Source organism: Saccopteryx bilineata, chromosome 3, assembly GCF_036850765.1.
Source record: "Saccopteryx bilineata isolate mSacBil1 chromosome 3, mSacBil1_pri_phased_curated, whole genome shotgun sequence".
In the NCBI taxonomy this organism is placed as follows: domain Eukaryota; kingdom Metazoa; phylum Chordata; class Mammalia; order Chiroptera; family Emballonuridae; genus Saccopteryx; species Saccopteryx bilineata.
In genome coordinates, this window is record NC_089492.1 from 19201369 (window position 1) to 19222389 (window position 21021).

The window sequence follows — 21021 nt, forward strand, 5'->3', positions numbered from 1 at the left end:
TAAGAAAACATTATAAGGAACTCTCATTTTTCACTAGAAGCAGGAAATCCTGGATTTTATCATATTTATTCTAATTTTAGACACCTATTATAGCAATCAACTTCATCATTTATGCTGTGTCACATGAAGTGGCCATAAACATAGAGCCGGAGAGTCATTATAGACTTCTAGATACTATTTAGAACTTTAAAATAATGTATTTTATGTGATGTAATTTCCTAATTGCAACTTAAACAAATGTTTAATAATCTTTGCTACCTTAGAATTTGCTAACTTTTACAGTATGATTTTGGAAAATGGTCTGGGGAAATTTGAGTACATGTCGTATTTTCTCAGAAACTTTTCCTTGTTGTAGCCAGAGGAACTTTGAATCCTTCATTTACATTGGGTGTTTACTTCTCATTTCTCTTCCTACTACTGCATCTCATCCCACATAAGCATTGATTAGGATCTACCTTGAAAAGAACAGGCTGAGAAATGTATTTTCCCATGAAAAAAAGATGGGTATTAATTATTCCTTGTTAGTATGCTTTCTAGTGAGGTACTAGAAAGTCAGTGAAAAGTGGCTTAAATAAGGTAATGAACAGTCTTTACTTCATTAGAAGTTTAGAGACAGGCAGATTTAAGCCCTGGCTGGGTAGCTTAGTTGGTTGGAGCATCATCCTGATGTGCAGAGGTTATGGGTTCAATCCCCGAACAGGGCACATGCAGGAATAGCTCAATGTTTCTGTCTCTCTCTGTCTTTCTCTTTAAAAAAGGTAGATTTAGGATTGATTCAGCAGTTCAGTGATGTCATCCAGGGACCTTCTTTGTTTTACTTTTTCTTTTTCTTTCTTTTTTTTAAGTGAGAGGCAGGGAGGCACAGGCAGACTTCTGCATGTGCCCGGACAAGGAACCACCCCTATCTGGCAAGCTTCTACCAGGAAATATTCAGCCGGCTGGACTGTAGCCTCGTTGCTCAGCAATTGAGCTATTTTAGCGCCTGAGGCGGGGACATGGAGCCATCCTCAGTGCCTTGGGCCAACTTTGCTAGCACCATTCAAGCCATGACTACAGGAGGGGAGAAACGAGAGAGATGGAGGGGGGCAGGAAGGCAGATGGGCACTTCTCCTGTGTACCCTGACCAGGAATCAAACCGGGACTTCCACACGCCGGGCCGATGCTCTACCACTGAGCCAGCCAGCTGGGGCCCTTTGTTTTCTTGTCCTCATACTTTCGGCCTTGTTGGTATAAGGCGACTGCAAACAGCTTCCATTTCTTGGCTGAACTGGGTTACATGACCACTCAAGAGTAAGAATTAGCAGAGAGGAATGAAACAATCTTTCTTCCAGGCTGGGGACATTTGGTTCCAAACAAAATCAATTCACTTAGCCAGCAAGGAGCAATGCCTCTGTGTTGAAAGCCACTTACTCATTAGTGTGCTAATGACAACAATCCATGGTACGCCTTAGTACCTGCTTCATAGCTACCTTCACATCTGGTTAAATTCAGGAATTGCTACCAGCTGTCCAATTGGGTACTTGGGGAATTTACAGGGAAAAGCAGTGAGAAATAAAATATGGGTGATTGAAGTAACTTCAAATAAGTGACAAAAACTATGAACAGATAAAATAAAAACTGCCTATAAATTGAACAAAAGACAATTTTGAAGTAAACCAGAACATGAACTTTATAAATTGGATACTATTAATGTTTACTCACAGGTGAAGATGGCACTCCGGACATCAGGACATCTCCTGCTGGGAGTAGTTCGAATCTATCACAGAAAAGCCAAGTATCTCCTTGCAGACTGTAATGAAGCATTCATTAAGATAAAGATGGCTTTTCGGCCAGGTATTATTGACTTTTTTTTGGACTTTGTTGTGAAGAACTGCTAACAAAATATTCTAGCTCAGCGTATAATTGAAATACAAAGGTTCCTCCGTGGTAGAGCGAGGCCTGGGAGCCAGTGGTTGAGGGGGGAAAGCACTTCGCTTCTCCTCCACCTGTGTACGTGTTCTTCCTTTGGAGCTGCCTTTCTCTTTGACCCCTTTTGCAGCAACTTACGTGGACCTCAGTCATCAGAGTTAAACTGTTGAAAACCAATTCCATGATTCTTTTAAAATATAGCTCAGAAAAGAAAATCTGAAGATGAAGATTTAAATTTTTTCCAAATTTTAGTGTACAGTGTACCCTTTATAATCAAATTCACTTTTAACTTAAATTGTTGAGAATTTTTATTAAATGTTCTTTGTAGTTTGTTGTTTGTTTTCAGGTAATCTAAAAGTGGGGTCTAGCAACCTCACTTCTGTCTGCATAGATAATCACTAGGGTATTTATTTGAATTCATATATTCTGAAATTTTTTAAAGCATTGGTGAAATTTTATTTTAATTAAAGTAATCTGAATGTATAGGAGAGATGCCTTATATAGTTTCTACTAAAGTTATATTGTAGTACTTTATTTTCTTGTATGAATAGTGAAATTTTTAAAGTAAAATATTTAGGCAGAGGCTGAGATACTCGAATGATTTCTAACACATAGCTACTAAGTGCATGTTGTTTAATTAACGTTTTTTTATTTTTGTCTTTGAAACAATGCATATTAATTATGGACAGCTTGGAAAATACAAAGAAAATTCAAATCTTATAGTCTCACTTTCCCTAAAATAAAAACAACTCCTCTTAACATTTGGGGTACTAGTTGCAGTCATTCCTTTTATTCGTTGTAAATTTCATTCTTATTTTAAAAACTATTTTGTGCTTTGATTTTTTTTCTAAAGCAAGTAGCATAGCTTATTATTATAAAGAAACAAAAGCACTTTTGCTTCAAGGTACTTTGGATGTGTTATCAACCTTCTGGAATATAAGCTTAGGAAATGATACTGACTCGACCTTCCTTGGATCCCTAGGTAATCTGTGATCTAGCCAGGCCTTAAAGGTTTCCACTTCTTTTCCAGGTGTTGTTGACCTGCCGGAGGAAAATCGAGAAGCTGCTTACAATGCTATTACTTTACCTGAAGAATTTCATGACTTTGATCAGCCTCTTCCTGACTTAGAGTATGTCTTGTTGTCGTTGTTGACGTGGTCTACAAGAAAACATATTATTGGCTTCTAAATGTAGTTTTCCTTTGAATGTTTTGACACTGAATTAACATTTAGCTAAAATACATATAGTGGAGCCTAAGTGAAAGTATATGTATTTCTAAATATAACCTAAAAGTGCTTCTATGAGGAAACAGAGTAGAAGATGACAACTTTAGCACAGCTAAGATAGGAGAATGCTAATGTGCCTAAGCCAGAGCTTATTTAAATGAAACAAGTTGTCCAGGTATGTGCTTTATATAATGATATCAGTAAACTTAACTATTGCTTCATGATATTTCTTGACAGAAGTATATTAAAATCATCTACTGGTTATTCATTCACTCACCAAGCTATATTCAGCCACACTTTGTATTTTTTTAATAAACATGAAATGACTTTATGAAGAGTATAAAAGGGTCATTGTTGTAACACACATTTAAGAGAGGACAGTGTACAGAGGTGGCCATGAGAGCAGAATATGGTACGATACTGTTTGCCTCCTCGGGTCCTCAAAATCCAGTTCTCATCACCATGCAGAAATGTGACTGCAAGTTTCCAAGTGAGTGGCACAGCTGACAGTCAGGAAACCCACTAGCCTGATCAGGCAGTGACGCAGTGGATAGAGCATCAGGCTGGGATGCAGAGGACCCAGGTTTGAAACCCTGTGGTCTCTGGCTTGAGCCCACAGGTCACTGCCTTGAAGCCCAAGGTCGCTGACTTGAGTAGGGAATCACTTGCTCTGCTGTAACTCCCCTGTCAAGGCACGTATTAGAAAGCAGTCAACGAACAACAACTAAGGATCCGCAATGAAGAATTGATGCTTCTCATCTCTCTCCCTTCCTGCCTCTCTCTGTCTCTGTCACCAAAAAGAAAAAAAAAGAAACCCTCTATACTAAGTCTCATTTATCTTCTGACAGATTTCCCTGCTTTTTAAAATGACCTTGACTCCTAATTAAATTTGATTTATTTTGATTTTTGTGTGTGTGTGTTAATTAATGCTGGGCATTATCTAGCTGTTTTAATGTTTCTTTCCTCTTCTTATACTTTTATTGTGTTTTTTATTATTTATCATGGAAATTTTTTAACAGCTAAAAGTAGAGGGATTCATATTATGAACCCCATGTACTGATTGATCATCTAGCTTCTTTAATTATCAATATATTTCCAGTTTTATTTCATATGTAGTTCCCCAACTCACCTTCCAGCCCCTACTGGATTATTTTAAAGCAATCAGCATATGTTAAATTATCTATAAACACTTCAGTATGTATTTCAGGAGGTAAGGAATTTTTAAAATATACCCATAATAACATAAGACCTTTAGAAAATTAAAATAATTTCTTACTATACTGCTCACATTAGGGGATATTTTATCACTTCATATTTATTTTTGAAATATCCCCTAATTCTTGTGAGCAGTATACATATCCAGTGTTCAGATGTTCCAGTTACACACAGGCCATCTAGCTTGCATTAGGGACTAGACAGAGTCTGCATGCTACTCTTCGTTGATGTCCTGTAAGTCTCTCAAGACTGGGTACCAGCTCTGCATCCCTCTTATGTTTTTCCTTGCAACTTAACTGCTCAACTAACCTGGTGATGTGACTTGAACTACTTCTGAATTTTGCCAATGATTCTGTTACTATTGTCAATGATAATGTTATGTGAGTTATATTTTTAATCTAATATTTTAAAACAGTATGAAAGGTTATTTGTTGGAGGAAGAAATGAGTCAGAAAAGCAAAGTGACTTGAGAGTTCACAGAGCCCATAAGTTGCAGGGCCCTGAGGAAAACCCACGCCTGTCTGTCCCGTGCATACGTGTTTCCTCTCTCTGCAGTAGTTTCTTAGCTGGTGATTTCAGCATAGTATATTTTGCTTGGTCATTTATGGCTTTAAATTTTAAATACAAATTAAGTTAACTTTCAGATCATTCAGATTCTTGGACTATATTTATTTAGTATTAAATACTAAGGATTCTAAACCTTGATAAGTTGTATTTATGCTTTTTCTTATAGAGTGATTTGGGATTTTTTTTACCTTGTAAATACGTTACGGTGAGACTTGACCTACAGTGTAATTGAAATATTTTTACAGTGACATCGATGTAGCCCAGCAGTTCAGCCTGAACCAGAGTCGAGTGGAAGAGATAACCATGAGAGAAGAAGTTGGGAACATCAGTATCCTACAAGAAAATGATTTTGGTATTAGATCACTAGCTAGCTACACTGTGTTATAATTATGGTTGTCACAGCTAGCAGTTTGGTAAAGGAAACCAGGCATATGTAACATTTGTAATGACAGAACGACTTAAATTTCATCTCATGTATTTCCATCAAGAAAAGAATTTGCCTTCCTACCAGTATTTTAAGCATCATTTCCATTTATGCACCAAACTTCCAGTTCACTCTTTCCCTACTTCTCTCCATACACATTGGTGGAACCTGCATGTTGAATTGTGTGGAAAGTCTCAACATTGAAGTAATGCATGCTTTTAAACTCTTTCTTTTGGATCAGTTGCATTGTGTACCTACTATTCTTTTGGAATAGTATTCCAAACTGGTAGCAAGCCAAATTCCTTTCTTGATGAAAACATGACAAGGAAGCTTAAGTCTGTGGATGTTAATGCAGCCTATCAGGCATACATATTTAGGTTCATTTAACATATTTAGGATAATCTAAATTTGGAACTTACCTTTGAATGCTAGTCATGCCCCAGAATCAGGCTATGAATGTAGATGCTAAAGATTTAAAGCCTAAACCAGATGTTTTGACATTCCAAGATAGATAAGATTTCAGTAAGCAAATGTGACCTCATAATTATAATAAGTCATTAACCTTTTTTTGGTAACAGTGGTGTTTATAACTTTTTTACTAATGACTGAAATTTGATCAGGAGATTTTGGAATGGATGACCGTGAGATCATGAGAGAAGGTAGTGCTTTCGAGGACGATGACATGCTAGTGAGCACGAGCGCCTCCAACCTCCTGCTGGAGCCTGAGCAGAGCACCAGCAACCTGAACGAGAAAATCAACCACTTAGAGTACGAAGACCAGTACAAGGACGACAATTTTGGGGAAGGGAATGATGGTGGTATATTAGGTAGGTCACAGCAGGGTGGTTATTTGAACATCTTTTCTTTATTCAGTTGTGAGAGCAGTTGCTAATTCTTTCTTGAGTAGCTTTCTAGGTAGATGTGTGAATTTTTGACCATTGGATCAGTAAAAGTTCTGAGTTTTTAGTGTTACTGGTTCTTAAAACAGCTTTCTGTTTTTGATATATATGTGAAGTAAATGTTTTAAACAGAAGCACTAGAAAATGTAAATTAGGAGTGAGAAATATTTTTATATATTTTTATGCACTACACAGAAACATGCGAATTAGATACAAATTGAAATTTACATTTAATCTATTTTAACGTAATTTTATTCTCACAGTGATTGGATATTGTTCCATTAGCACTTTTTATATATTCTAACTACATTACACTCCCTATTTCAGATGACAAGCTCATTAGCAACAACGATGGCGGTATCTTCGATGACCCCCCCGCGCTGTCTGAGACCGGGGTGATGCTGCCGGAGCAGCCCGCACATGATGACATGGATGAGGACGACAATGTGTCCAGTACGCGCTTCATGTTGGGGACCTGGGTGTGGCTGTGTGGTTTCCAATAAGACATTTTATCTAGAAGACCACAGACTGAAAGTTCTAACTTTTAATGAACTATAAATCTGAAAAACAGGGCCTATGATTGATCACTAATTTTGAGTCCCTCAGGTCTATAACCCTATGTCCCTCCCCCTCTTTGGCCAGTAGGGTTCAACTCTGGAGGGACTTCCTCAAAACTAGAAAACTTTTCTTGGTACTAATGAGGTTTATTTTTTCTTCTATTTTTTTTTTCTTCAGTTTTTCTGAGGATTTTTTCCCCATTTGTAGGGCATATATTAAATGCCCGATCCTTTTATGACCAAATTTCTCTCTTTATAGTGGGTGGGCCGGATAGTCCCGATTCAGTGGACCCTGTTGAACCAATGCCAACTATGACGGATCAGACAACACTTGTTCCGAATGAGGAAGAAGCCTTTGCTTTGGAGCCTATTGATATCACTGGTAAGCATGATTTTTTACTTCTGCAACTAAAGACCTAAGGTCCTCGTTCTGGCTCTTGTCCACTAGACTGCCATTCTCATTTTAGATAACTGATCTTTCTCCTTTGTCACAGTCATGTATCAGAATCCTTATTTCAGAATATCTTATAAAGTGTTTGTACAAATTGCCATGAAATAATAAAGTATGGAACAGGTTTTCTGCTAATGTGTTTCTTACTCTTTGGGAAATCCCAAAGTTCCAGCAGGTCACAGGTAACAAGTGAAAACATTGGAAGGCATTTTATAATAGAATGTAAGACTAATGAATTATCTTTCAAAGTGCTGCATAGTTGGGCTATAGTCTTAACAGTGGATGGCAAACTGCGGCTCACGAGCCACCTGCGGCTTTTTGGCCCCTTGAGTGTGGCTCTTCCACAAAATACCACGTGCGGGCCACGGGGCACGCAGCGCTGGGGTGGCGCGTGCGAAAGAGCCGCCTGTGGCTGGCGAGCCGCGGTTTGCTGACCACTGGTAGGAAAACCTAAAAATAACTTTTTCTTTTAACTAGAACTATCAAAGCTTCTAAAAGCAGTATTTGGTTTTCTTTGGTGCTTATTAAGAAGCATAAAGCATTTAATTGGGTGTGCTGCTTCTGAATAAAAGGCAATTTGAGATAATTTGGATATAAAACTCAAAAGTTTCTATGTGATTTATGGGTACAGTAGGGTAGAATATTCAAAATCAATTACAGTATATTTCAAGATATAGTTACTACTTTTAAATAGAACAAGGTTAACCTTTTGGATTTTCTACTTAAAATCTGAGCACTGAAAATGATTTGTGACTTGGGCTTCTGGTTTATAGAGTGAGTGCTTGCTATGTACTTGATTGTCTAGGAACTAAAAGTGTAACAGTGAACATGTCTTGATTTTCACAGAACTGAAATATATACATACCAACTAGGAGACCTTGAGGTAAAACATGTCCTGTGTTAGTGACGGACAGCACAGAGAACTCGAAGTGAGGTGAAGGCCAGAGCCCAGTGTTTAAAAGAGGGTCGTTGGGCTTTGCCAGTTGCTTTAAGAACGTGAACTTTTTCAGCGAAGGGAATTCTCAGTAGCTGGAGGACAGTTGAGGTGCAAGTTGTCAGTCACTCTGTAGCATCTTACTGAATTCTGAAATGCATAAATAACTTATATGTAAAAACCTATAGGATATAACATGTATGACAGGATGAAATCTTAAGGAATTTATTTAATCCCATGAGCTTTTCTGTTATCTTCAGAAATTGAGATAATGCTACCGCTTTGCAGAGTTTTAGTAAGGAGTAGAAAGGAGTCTGGTGGTGACTGGGTTTGGGCTTGTTTCACTTCATCAAACTGCTTGTACAACTGTCACTTATGAATGGTACCTTTTCCAGTAAAAATCATTGTAATTGCAACCATTTCATGGAGGACTCAATTTATGCCAAACAGTCTACCAAGTATTTTACAACCCCTGTAAGTGGTTCGCCATGTTGCAAATAAGAAAAGAGGTAGGCAAGGTGAAGTTAACTTTAACTAGTTAACTTTTATTCAACTAATAAGGCAGCCCAGAACTTGAGCTCAAGTGTGATATGTCCCATGTTTACAGTATAAAGCTACATGTGTAAATATGTATCAGCTCTTGAGTTATTTTATTCATTCTGTACTAAATACATATTTATCCAGCCTGTTTTTCTTTTCTTTTTTTTTTTTTTTTTTTTTCCTGAAGCCTGGGGCAGAGGCCAAGGAGCCATCCCCAGCGCCTGGGCCATCTTTTGCTCCATTGGAGCCTCAGCTGCGGGAGGGGAAGAGAGAGACAGAGAGGAAGGAGAGGGGGAGGGGTGGAGAAGCAGATGGGCGCCTCTCCTGTGTGCCCTGGCCGGGAATCGAACCCGGGACTTCTGCATGCCAGGTTGACACTCTACCACTGAGCCAACCGGCCAGGGCCTATCCAGCCTGTTTTTAATGAGTACCTATTAAATGCTAGCCTCTACTCTGCATGGTGCTTGGGGAACCTCATTTAACAGAGATCCTGCCCTCATGAAGCGTAACTTCACTAGTGGGTTTGTAGAAAAGCGGGATACAATGAGACCGTCTGGTTGCTGTGTGTTTTATGCTGCCTTCTCAGGAAGAGGACTTGATTTTATCATTTCAGTCAAAGAAACAAAAGCCAAGAGGAAGAGGAAGCTAATTGTTGACAGTGTCAAAGAGCTGGATAGTAAGACAATTAGAGCCCAGCTTAGTGATTATTCTGACATCGTTACCACTTTGGACCTGGCACCGCCCACCAAGAAATTGATGATGTGGAAAGAGACGGGGGGAGTGGAGAAACTCTTCTCCTTACCCGCCCAGCCTTTGTGGAACAATAGACTACTGAAGGTAATTCCGTTTGCAGAACTTTTATTTTCATCTACATTTAGACCAGTTTAAAAAATTCTTTTAAACTTTATTTTGATCAAGTAATTTTCAACTGTACGGTACGTTTTTTTCTTTATTTAATCAGTGTACTGAACATGACTTGATCTGAAAGATTGTGATAAGTGACACTTGCATTTCTAAAAGATGTAGAATGAATATTCTTATAGTAAAAAGCTGCTGACATTTTTAACAATGGTTCTCTCTCCTTGACCTCCTGTTGTAATGTTCGTTCTGTTGCCTTCATGTGTACTATGCTTCGAGTCTGCAGTCTTCAGATGTTGCTTTCTGGGTCAATGTGTGGTGGTTCCACTTTACTAGCAATAAAGAATACTAGCTTTATGCGGATAGGGTCTTTCTGCTCACTTTAGATTCCAAAGTATTCCAGAGCAAGATTGTGAGGCATCTGATGAGTGTGATGCAGTGCAGTGAGGCTGTTATTCTTTCTAAAGTGGAACCAATTGATTTTACTTTACATGTCACTGTGTCCTAAATGTAAAGTGTTTCAAAGCAGCGTTGTGACTATGGTAAAATTTTTGTTTATTGAGAGCATGGTCGTATCTTCATTTTGAAGATTTATATTTAGATTTTTTTGATTTAATGGAGTTATAGGAGTTTTTCCTAAGGAAGTAGTTCAAAATATAGAAAAATCATATTTCTGAAGATGTTCATTACATTGTTTACAGTGAAATTTTTTAAAAGAAACTTAAAATATTGGGAAATGATTCATGTGTGAGGTACATGTGCATATGAGCACATGCATCTTAGTGGAATATTATGCAGTCATTTAAAATATTAAAATCATAGTTAATAACATTACCACATGATATTAAGCAATAAAAACACTATGTAAAGCTATTAGTTATGATTCCAGCTGGGTTTTAAGTGTATGAATATGAAAGTAAATTCCGACATTATCTCTGAGGTATAAGACAATGGGTTTAAATTTTTCATTTATTTCCATCTTTTTAAAAATTGCTGTAGTTATAATTTGAAATCTTGTATTTAAAGTCATTTTAAGATGAAGTGTGAATATGTTCGAACCTTTAGAAATTATGCTAAATATATATATTCAGTATATTACAAGCATATTGAAACTGACAGAAAATAGAAATGTTAGTAGTGGGTTTTCAGTTAATTATATGATTTATGTTATAATTCAGATCTTTTTCTTAATTTTTTATAGCTTTTTACACGCTGTCTTACACCTCTAGTTCCAGAAGATCTTAGGAAAAGGAGGAAAGGAGGAGAGGCTGATAACTTGGATGAATTCCTCAAAGAATTTGAAAATCCAGAGGTCCCCAGAGAAGAACAGCAGCAGCAACATCAGCAACGTGATGTTATTGGTCTGTTCTGCTGGAATAGTTCCCTGATGAAGTTTATATACTTTGGTTAAAAAATTTATCTGAATATTGCCAAAGTACAAGCAATCAAGAACAAGGGCATCTTCTTAAGCTTTTGGACAGGGAGATACATGCCTTACTGCATTGCGTGATTGCTTTGTTAGATAGGAAGTATCCCGTCTTCAGGACTGGCTGCGTGATAATCTGATAAAGGACTATCCTGCAGTCCCTGGAGGTGGGACTTGTCCTTAAAAGGATCTTTCTCACCTTTATGTGTATTGTTGTAAATTGAGTACTCTGTGGAGGGGCAGTTTTATTCGGCCATCTTCATTAGAGAAAGTACTTATGTCATAGTGTGTTAGTATTAAAAGGAAATGGTTCTAAAATACTGTTAGAGACTGTATGACCTAAGTCTCTTCATGTGGCCGATTGCAGATGAGCCCATTCTGGAAGAGCCCAGCCGCCTCCAGGAGTCGGTGATGGAGACCAGCAGAACAAACTTGGATGAGTCGGCCATGCCCCCACCACCACCTCAGGGAGTCAAGCGGAAAGCGGGACAAGTTGACCCAGAGCCCGTGATCCCTGTAAGTCAGCGCATCTCTCCATCGTGGTGTCTGGGAATGTTCAGACAATCGTATGAAATCTCTGCTTGTAGCAACTGTTATTTAAGGAGCCATTTTAAGTATCTTGGTTTAAGCAGAAAATGCAAAGGAATGGATGCAGAGAGGAAGCATGGCTGCCGAGGTCATGCACAGGGTGCCTTACTGAGAGGAGATGCTCGAGGAGTTTTCAGTCTTTCTGCCTCTTCTCGGATAGGCTTGCTTCAGAGTGGCCTAAGTGAGCATCCTTGGCTACTAAAATGTCTTTGACCCTGAACTTGTTCTGGTTTAGTCCAGGGTGAATCCGATAATTCTAGATAAAATAGAAACGCAGTGTATTAAGCAGTTCAGTTCTACATGTATTAAATATTTTGATTAAAATGAAACAGATATGCTGCTAAATAAGGAGAATTTTTATACTTAAGGAGCTAGTAGATTCTTATACATTCCAGGGCAAGTGGAGACAGATTGTCACTTACCTACTTCCAGCTTTCTAACTGGTTTTTGTTTTCATTGTGTGGAAGATGGAACATTCTCCAGTTTTTTGGGTTTTTTATTAAGTGAGAAGCAGGCAGGTAGAGACAGGCTCCCACGTGCACCCGACTGGCATCCACCCCACAACTTCACTGCCAAAGGTGATGCTCTGTTTCTGGGCCTCTGCTTCGCTGCTCAGCAACCGAACTATTTTAGCTCCTGAGGCGAGGCCATGGAGCCATCCTCAGTGGCCACGCCCAACTTTGCTCAAACCATTCTAGCCATGGCTGCGGGGAAGGGGAGGGAGTGAGGGGGGGGGGACTGAGGGGCGGAGAAGCAGGTGATCGCTTCTCCTATGTGCCCTGACCAGGAATCAAACTGGAACTTCCACACACCAGGCTGACCCTCTACCACTGAATGATACGAAAAATGTGTATATGATGAAATGATTACAGTAAGTTTAGTAAACTCAGTTAAAATATTTTTCTTATGATGAGAACTTTTTTTATATATAAATAAATTTTTATTAATTTTAATGGGGTGACATCAATAAATCAGGGTACATATATTCAAAGAAAACATGTCCAATTTATCTTGTCATTCAGTTATGTTGCATACCCATCACCCAAAGTCAGATTGTCCTCCGTCACCTTCTGTCTAGTTTTCTTTGTGCCCCTCCCCATTCCCTACGATGAGAACTTCTAATACAGCGGTTCTCAACCTGTGGGTTGCACGTATTTTCCGATGGCTTTAGGCGACCCCTGTGTTTTGGTCGTTCAACTCCGCCGGGGTCGCCACCCACAGGTTGAGAACCGCTGCTCTAATATCTACTCACAGCAACTTCAGGTACATAATTACAGTATTAACTATAAGGTCTACCAGAAAGCTCTGTCTGTTTTTGGAATAAAACAAAATATAAATTTTTCTTACCATCAATAAACTTTATTAAATTATATATTTCCTCACCAATCCTATCTTCCGAATATGGTCCGAAATGGTTTGCTGAGCTGAGTTAAGCCTTTCTGCGATCTCCGATGTTGTCAGAAAAGGATTTTGCTCCAACATGGTTTTAAACATCATCATTGATCAAAGATGGTCGCCCAGAATTGGCTTATCAGAAAGGTCGAAATCACCCGTTTCGAATTTTTCGAACCATCTTCTGCATGTCCTATCAGAAACTGTACCTTCACCAAACACTTTCAATAAATTTCTACATGCTTCTGTAGCATTTCTTCCTTGTTGAAATTCGTATACAGTACAGTGGCATAAATGAACTTTATCAATAGCCATGGGTACACTATCACTTCACACATAAGACTAACGTGAATCAACTTTGTTTTAGTTAATTTGCTACGTCAGTATGTATACATTAAGTGATAAAAATAGAGAGGCACACATGCACCAAATAAACATGTGCTTACGTGTTGAAACTTGTGATAGAAGCGGACAGAACTTTCCGGTAGACCTGATATAATCACTGTACTGCATATTAAATCCCTAGAACTTCATCTTAGAACTAGAAGTTATATTCTGACCAACATTTCCCCAGTTTGGCGTTTTAAGATTCCACATATAAGCAATATGATACAGTACTTTGTCTTTTTTTTTTTTTTAATAATTTTATTTTTTTTAATGGGGCGACATCAATAAATCAGGTTACATATATTCAAAGATCAACAAGTCCAGGTTATCTTTCAATTATGTTGCATACCCATCACCCAAAGTCAGATTGTCCTCTGTCACCTTCTATCTTGTTTTCTTTGTGCCCCCCTCCCCCTTTCCCTCTTCCTTTCCCCCCTCCCCCCATAACCACCACACTCTTATCAATGTCTCTTAGTTTCACTTCTATGTCCCACCTACGTATGGAATAATGCAGTTCCTGGTTTTTTCTGATTTACTTATTTCACTTCATATAATGTTATCAAGATCCCACCATTTTGCTGTAAATGATCTGATGTCATCATTTCTTATGGCTGAGTAGTATTCCATAGTGTATATGTGCCACATCTTCTTTATCCAGTCGTCTATTGATGGGCTTTTTGGTTGTTTCCATGTCCTGGCCACTGTGAACAATGCTGCAATGAACATGGGGCTGCATGTGTCTTTACGTATCAATGTTTCTGAGGTTTTGGGGTATATACCCAGTAGAGGGATTGCTGGGTCATAAGGTAGTTCTATTTTCAGTTTTTTTGAGGAACCATCATACTTTCCTCCATAATGGTTGTACTACTTTACATTCCCACCAAAGGAATCTTGCCATTTGCAACAGCATGGATGGACTTGAGGGCCTAAGCTAAAATGAAATGAGCCAGAAAAAGCTTAGGCCCTCAAGTCCATCCATGCTGTTGCAAATGGCAAGATTCCTTTCTTTCTCATGGCTGAGTACTATTCCATTGTGTGTGTGTATCATGTCTTTGTTCAGGTTTGTTTTCATATCTTGGCTGGAGTATATAATGTTGTAATAAACATGGGAGTGCATGTCTTTTTGAGATAGTGAATTTTTCCCTCAGATAAATACTCAAGTGGAACTGGTGGATCATATGGTAGTTGCTTTGAGTTTTTTGAGGCATTTCCAGTTTATCCTTTCTAGCTGTCCAGTGTTCATTCCCTTTGATAGTGCACAAAGGGCTCCATTGGTCCATTCTGTAGGCTTCCTTTTCATTTTACTGATGGTGTTCTGTGCAGATTCGTAGTTTGATGTAGTCTCACTTGTTTATTTTTGCTCTTGATGTCAGATCCAAAAAAATCATTGCTAAGATCAATTTCAAGGAACTTACCACCGAATAATTTCTTGGAGTTTTATGGTTTCTGACTCTAATGATTTTGTGTTTGGTGTAGGAGAATAGGAATCCAGTGTTTTGGCACCATTTATTGAAGACACTGTCCTTTTTCCATTGTATATTCTTGGCTTTGTAGTAAATTAATTGACCGTATATGTATGGGCTTATTCCTGGACATTCTGCTCCAGGTTCTGGTTTAATCTTTAGCAGACATTTGCTGCATAACTCTAATACTAGGTGGTTTTAGGCTATATTAGTAAGTAATCAGAGTATACTTTTCAGATTGCTGGAAAAAAGGAACTGGCTGTTTCATTCTGGCCAGCCACCATTAAGATCACTGAGGATGGGAAAACTACAAGTATAAAGGAAGCAAGGTCTGGTTAGGACTTCTCAACCTTCCGTCTAGAAATAAATGAATCGGAGCAGATGACGGCTCTCTCTAATCGAGGCTCTTGGTACGGCCTCCGTGAGGAGGCCGGGCGGAGTCCTGTGCCCCTGGTGGTATGAGCTCAGGAATAGGTAAATGAGGGGCTATTATGGTTCCACCCTCCTGCCATTTCCTTTGGTTTGTTAAAGACTGGTTTTTAATGCTCTCAACTGTTAATACTAGCCTGAGAAGAAGGAAATTGAAGAAATGGACCCAAAAATAGGCTGCACATTTCTAGTTGCTCCGAAGAGCTTCAAGGCCCTCACTGAGAGCCCAGGCCAGCTGTGACGGCCTCTGGCAGTTCAGTGCAGTAGGGGTAGTGGCCAGCTCCATGGTGGTGGCGGAGTTCGCCTGTTCCCCTGCCCTGGACTCAGTGGGCTTTCTGGGAATTTTTTTCCCCAAAAAAATGCTACTACAGAACATTTGGGGAATGTTTATTCTTTCTAGTTTTATTATTTGCAAATTTCTCACATACACTTGTAAGTATTTGACTCCTAAAAGTAAGTATAAAAATACTTTTGTTCTAGAATAAGAGAATGGATTTCTTTTTGTAAACTACAGTACTTTAATGTTACCACAATACTTTAATGGTGTAGCTTTACAATTAAAAAAAAAAAGATAGGGTAGGGCAAAAGTAGGTTTACAGTTGTGAATAAATGAGTTTATTCTTGTATTATCTATTAATTATTTTCCATATGAACTTTAAACCTACTTTTGCCCCACTGTATAATAAATTTTTGATTGTGAAGAAGTACAGCACTATGACCCCAGTACCACTTTCCATTTTTAAAACTTCAGCAATTGTGCATTTGCATATTTAAAAGAAGCTACCCTTAAACTGTGCATTTGAAATGTCCTTGTTATGTTCGCTTTCAGCCACAGCAGGTAGAGACGTTGGAAATCCCTCCTGTGGAGCTGCCCCCGGAAGAGCCTCCAAATATCTGCCAGTTAATTCCGGAGCTGGACCTTTTACCAGAAAAAGAGAAGGAGAAAGAAAAGGAGAAAGAAGAGGAGGAAGAGGAGGAGGTAATGTTCTGAATAAATTTCAGTGATGAAAAAATGTTCAGACAAAAGCAAAACATCACCAAATGCTTAGTGATCTAGCTCATTAGAGCGTCGGTTTTATGTGGTGCTGTGACGCACTGGCTCCTTGGTGGCTTCCGAAAGACATGGGTCTGCCCTTCGTTGATTTTGTTCCTTGACTTCTAAATTGTTTGTGGCCACTTTTACTATCTTGCCATCAATAGTTCTCATTATCAGTGTTATCTTTGGCCCGGAAATCAGATAATGAAACTTTTTTTTTTTTTTTTTTCTGAAGCTGGAAACAGGGAGAGACAGTCAGACAGACTCCCTCATGCGCCCAACCGGGATCCACCCGGCACGCCCTCCAGGGGGCGACGCTCTGCCCACCAGGGGCTGATACTCTGCCCCTCCGGGGCATCGCCATGTTGCGACCAGAGCCACTCTAGCGCCTGAGGTAGAGGCCACAGAGCCATCCTCAGCGCCCGGGCCATCTTTGCTCCAATGGAGCCTTGGGTGCGGGAGGGGAAGAGAGAGACAGAGAGGAAGGCGTGGCGGAGGGGTGGAGAAGCAGATGGGCGCTTCTCCTGTGTGCCCTGGCCGGGAACCGAACCCCGGTCCTCTGCACACTAGGCCGACACTCTACCGCTGAGCCAACCGGCCAGGGCCAATGAAACATTTTTCATGTGGCTTTTGTTTTCATTGGACTGGGGTGGGGTGTGACTTTGCTAAAACAAATTGAGTCAAAAATGACATTTTTTAAAATCATAAAGAGGTGCTTTAAGAATGGATATCCTTTTTCTGGGGCATGTTCATTTAGACCTTTCAATTTAAAATGAAGTCTCTTCCAGGTAGCATTGTGTCATTTTAAAGTTCTTCTAAAGGTTATGGGGTCGGACACATTTTCATTAGCATCTGGTTTGTATTTGTAATTTATCATTATGCCAGCCATAGATTTCCTAATGCTTCGGATCTGATAAGAGCGCTGCATTGTTGTACTGTTGGAATTGAGCGCCAGAGCTTCTGTAGCCCTGTACAGAGTATGCCACGTCTCCGACTCAGTGAGGAGGCAGTATGTAAGGTGTGGACTTCCAGCTCTGGAATGTGGTGTATAGCTCTAGGACAGCCAGGGAACTATGTGGCTCAAGTAAAATTTATGTTACGGGTTATAGCCTGTTTCTTCTAACTTCTGAAACACATGTAGACCAATACTGCTTACTCATCTTTGCTAGTGGAGGGCTCTTTGTACTGGTCCACAGTGAGATAAGGGATCTGCCAGAATGTAAATCACCTGCAATATCGTGCTCCAGAAATACAGCACTCCCCTGGTCATGTGAGATAAGCAGTGTGTTTAGTGGCGGAGTTGATTTATATCCCAGTGTAAGCTCCTTCCTTATCTTAACAGGGACAAATGACCAACCAGCACTAGTCCATGGACTAGGCTGTGTAGACCGTATCTTACAGGCCCATACAGAATCATAGATTCAATCAAATGTGTGCTTGCAGGTACAGAGGACTTTCTCCTATAATTTAAGAAAGACAAATTTCCAGATTCATACTAGAGCTAAGTGATTTTTCAGCAGCATCAAGTATCATTTTGTTAGTAGAAATACAACAGTTTAATGTAGAGCTTTCAGGAAATATAGAAATACTTCCGTTTGCAGCAGAGTACTGTAGTTGTATCAGCTTACTGTTTTAATATGCGGGGTCGTCCTCGTTCAGGATGAAGACGCATCAGGGGGTGACCAGGACCAGGAGGAGAGAAGGTGGAACAAACGGACTCAGCAGATGCTGCATGGCCTCCAGGTACGCCGGTGCGGGGTTAGACTCAGCCAGGGCCGCTGGCCTCGCCCTCAGAGGTAGATCCGTGCTGGAACCCGAAACCCTACCTTTGAGAATCGTGTCATACCTGAACTCTTAGGCCGAGTATGCCTAGGAGACATCCAGGTGAATCCTTCCTGTGGTTTATCCTGCAAAATAGAATTAGAGTGGTGATTTATGCTACTCCTGTGAGTGCATCTTCGTTTGGGTTGAGTAGTTTGTTTGAATGGTAGTAGTGTCAGATGTCGCTTACACGGGAGCCTTCAAGTATCAGATAGAGATGACATATCTTGGGCGTCTGTGACATACCAGGGAAGTTGCTCAGGGGTTCCTAGAAGATTCAAAGTTAGAATAAGTTGAAGTTTTAAGAACTATAAGTGCTAGATTTTAATAATAGATCACATTAGATGTCCAAAGCCATTAGTCATCTTAATCATCTTTTCTTGGCTTTAGGATATTTGGCATACTCTGGATATGCTTTTTCACCCTCTTGAGTAACGTTAGACTCACTTACACCACTCCATAGTATTCGAAGAGGTCAACTCCTGGCCCCCAACAGAGTGAATATACAGTATGCTTTTCCCACTTCCCAAAGCTGGCATTTTACTATACAAACTGCTTTGACTTACTTCTTTCTCTGCTTTTATTTCAGCGAGCTCTTGCTAAAACTGGAGCTGAATCTATCAGTTTGCTTGAGTTATGTCGAAACACGAACAGAAAGCAAGCGGCAGCCAAGTTCTACAGTTTCTTGGTTCTTAAAAAGCAGCAAGCTATTGAGCTGACACAGGAAGAACCGTACAGTGACATCATCGCAACACCTGGACCAAGGTTCCACATTATTTAAGCAGCCTAGAAGCATTGGTAGCTAGTGTTCATTTCACTAGTGTGTACAAATTGCCCCCATGTGTAGGGCACACAAAACCCTTTAAGATAGTTCAGATTTTCGTCTGTGCAAAGTCTCTGCCTTCTTCATTTTCCCCAGTGTTTTTAAATTGATCAGTTTCATCTTTAAAGGAAACTGCCTGTATGGATCATGTGTGTGTTCTGATGGGGAAAGCAAGCACCCCACGGACTCAGAAGATTATTTTAACCGTTCAGAACAGATATGTGCAATATCGGCGCATGTAATGTTGAGTGGCAGTCAAAAATCAGGATTTTTATCTTTGTTTTCCATTCCTGCATTGGAAAGGAAAAGTCAGGAAAAATGTCTGACAATTGAAGAACTATGTTGTGAGTCTTAGAAAAGAAGTGGTCTTTTCCCATCAGTAACACTGGCAATCTTGGTAACCACTGTACTTAGGGATGGGGCCCAAAACAAAGATTGTCCTCAGAGATGTTTTAAAGTACAATTCCATAATGACCAAGGGGGTGTGCGACATTGCGTTGTAACCCGTCCCCTTCAGCTACAAAAGGATAGGACTTGGTTTGAAATGTTCTATTTTATAAATCATTCCATGAATCTTTTTAATGAACCTTACTCCCTGAGATCTGTTGTTTTAGCGAGGCTCTGAAGTGAGCCGAAGTAGACTTTTTAGAGTAGAGCGAATTTGAACATTTATAACTTTCCAGAAGCTATAAATCAAAGTTTTAAAAAGATGTTTGGATCTATTTGAGTATTCAGATCATGAAAATAAAAATTGCTATGCCAACTAAAAGGACAGACTGATGGGAAATCATACACCTGATTGACGTAACCTTTAAGCAGTCAGTGCTGTAAAAACTAATGGCTTCTCTGATATTTATTATAAGTTTTATTACTGACCTCTTTTTCCAACGCTGCGCACTCTGTGTTTGGAACTTTAATAGCTTTGCAACAGAAATCCCGTGTCCGGTTTCCTATAATTTAAGTGAAGAAAAACATCCAAATAAAGGCTTTATTATTAACAGTCCAGATAGCACCAGAAATTATGTGACTTATGATTATCAAAATGTCTTAACTGTTTAGGGCAAAATTACACTGAAAGTTCTAGCTTAAGTGTTGGCACTTTTGTGGAAGAAATCACTTTTGAAACTCAGACTTCAGTGTATATCCAATAATTTTAAATTAAGTGAAATGTTTTAAATTTGTGAATGCGTAATTACTGTTTTGATGATTCATTTTCTTGAGAATAATAATTGTATAAAATTGCTATTGCAGCTTTATTTTCAATATAATGTGCCTGTAAACCGTTTGATTTTCCTCTCTTTGTAAAAAGACATTGTAGATAATTGAATGTTTGATTATAGAAAGGTCATTAGTTTCTTGTTACACATTTTGTTAGTCTGGTTTTTGTTGCTTATTGGGTTTAATATTGTTCTTGAAAATAGTTGAAGCTATGTTATGTATAACTTTTCTAATAAAAGTTGTGTTATAAGCTGTAATTTGGAGTATTATTCAGTTGGTGTTCACCTAGGAAAAACATCTTTTGTCGGCCTTATCTAGAAAAGTTACTCTGCAAATAATGTTTTTCAAAATGTCTTTGACTAAATATGAAAGACTAGTTTAACAGAAGAGCCATGTGATCTGAAACCTTGACAGATGTAGAATCTTTATAATGTGTATTAGAAAGTATTAAGATCAAAATGAAACCAACAAATGGCCGGTACTAAAAACCCTTTTGGTCCTAGATATATTCCCGTTAACTGATAAGTACATAAAATTGACATGCCAGTCAGTGTATATTCTTAGGGCCCTAAACAAACTTAGCCGATGAGCATTTTCTGGAGGTTTCTTGGGTCCATCCTCAAAGCTACAGAGGGCCAAGGCAGTCAGTAACTTGGGATGTAACACCATTTGCATTCAAGCTTATGACCTGTCCCACCCCCAGCTGTGAGCTTGAAGACATGAACACTTCATGCTGAAGATATATCAGAGTTTAAACCATGCATAATGTCATGCTGTTTGTAATAGGAAAATCTTGATCACTAAGTACCATTACCCTCAAACCCCAAGTTGCTTTAGTTTAAGGCTCACCACCTATGGC

At 39.2% G+C, this 21021-nt stretch overlaps 1 protein-coding gene across 2 annotated transcripts in view; it reads left to right on the forward strand.

Moving 5' to 3' along the window:
* Positions 1-20419, forward strand: part of RAD21 (RAD21 cohesin complex component) — a 34944-nt gene extending 14525 nt beyond the window's left edge. The window contains exons 3-14 of one of the 2 annotated variants that reach the window (XM_066265778.1): positions 1704-1833; positions 2939-3038; positions 5162-5268; positions 5961-6167; positions 6567-6692; positions 7056-7178; positions 9335-9558; positions 10781-10940; positions 11373-11521; positions 16094-16243; positions 17960-18043; positions 18711-20419. In XM_066265778.1, the coding sequence (XP_066121875.1) occupies positions 1704-1833; positions 2939-3038; positions 5162-5268; positions 5961-6167; positions 6567-6692; positions 7056-7178; positions 9335-9558; positions 10781-10940; positions 11373-11521; positions 16094-16243; positions 17960-18043; positions 18711-18902 (1752 nt within the window). In that variant the 3' untranslated portion in view covers positions 18903-20419. The remainder of the gene's footprint in view (positions 1-1703; positions 1834-2938; positions 3039-5161; positions 5269-5960; positions 6168-6566; positions 6693-7055; positions 7179-9334; positions 9559-10780; positions 10941-11372; positions 11522-16093; positions 16244-17959; positions 18044-18710) is intronic. The other variant, XM_066265779.1, reaches the window with a different exon arrangement.
* The last annotated feature ends 602 nt before the right edge of the window (positions 20420-21021 follow it).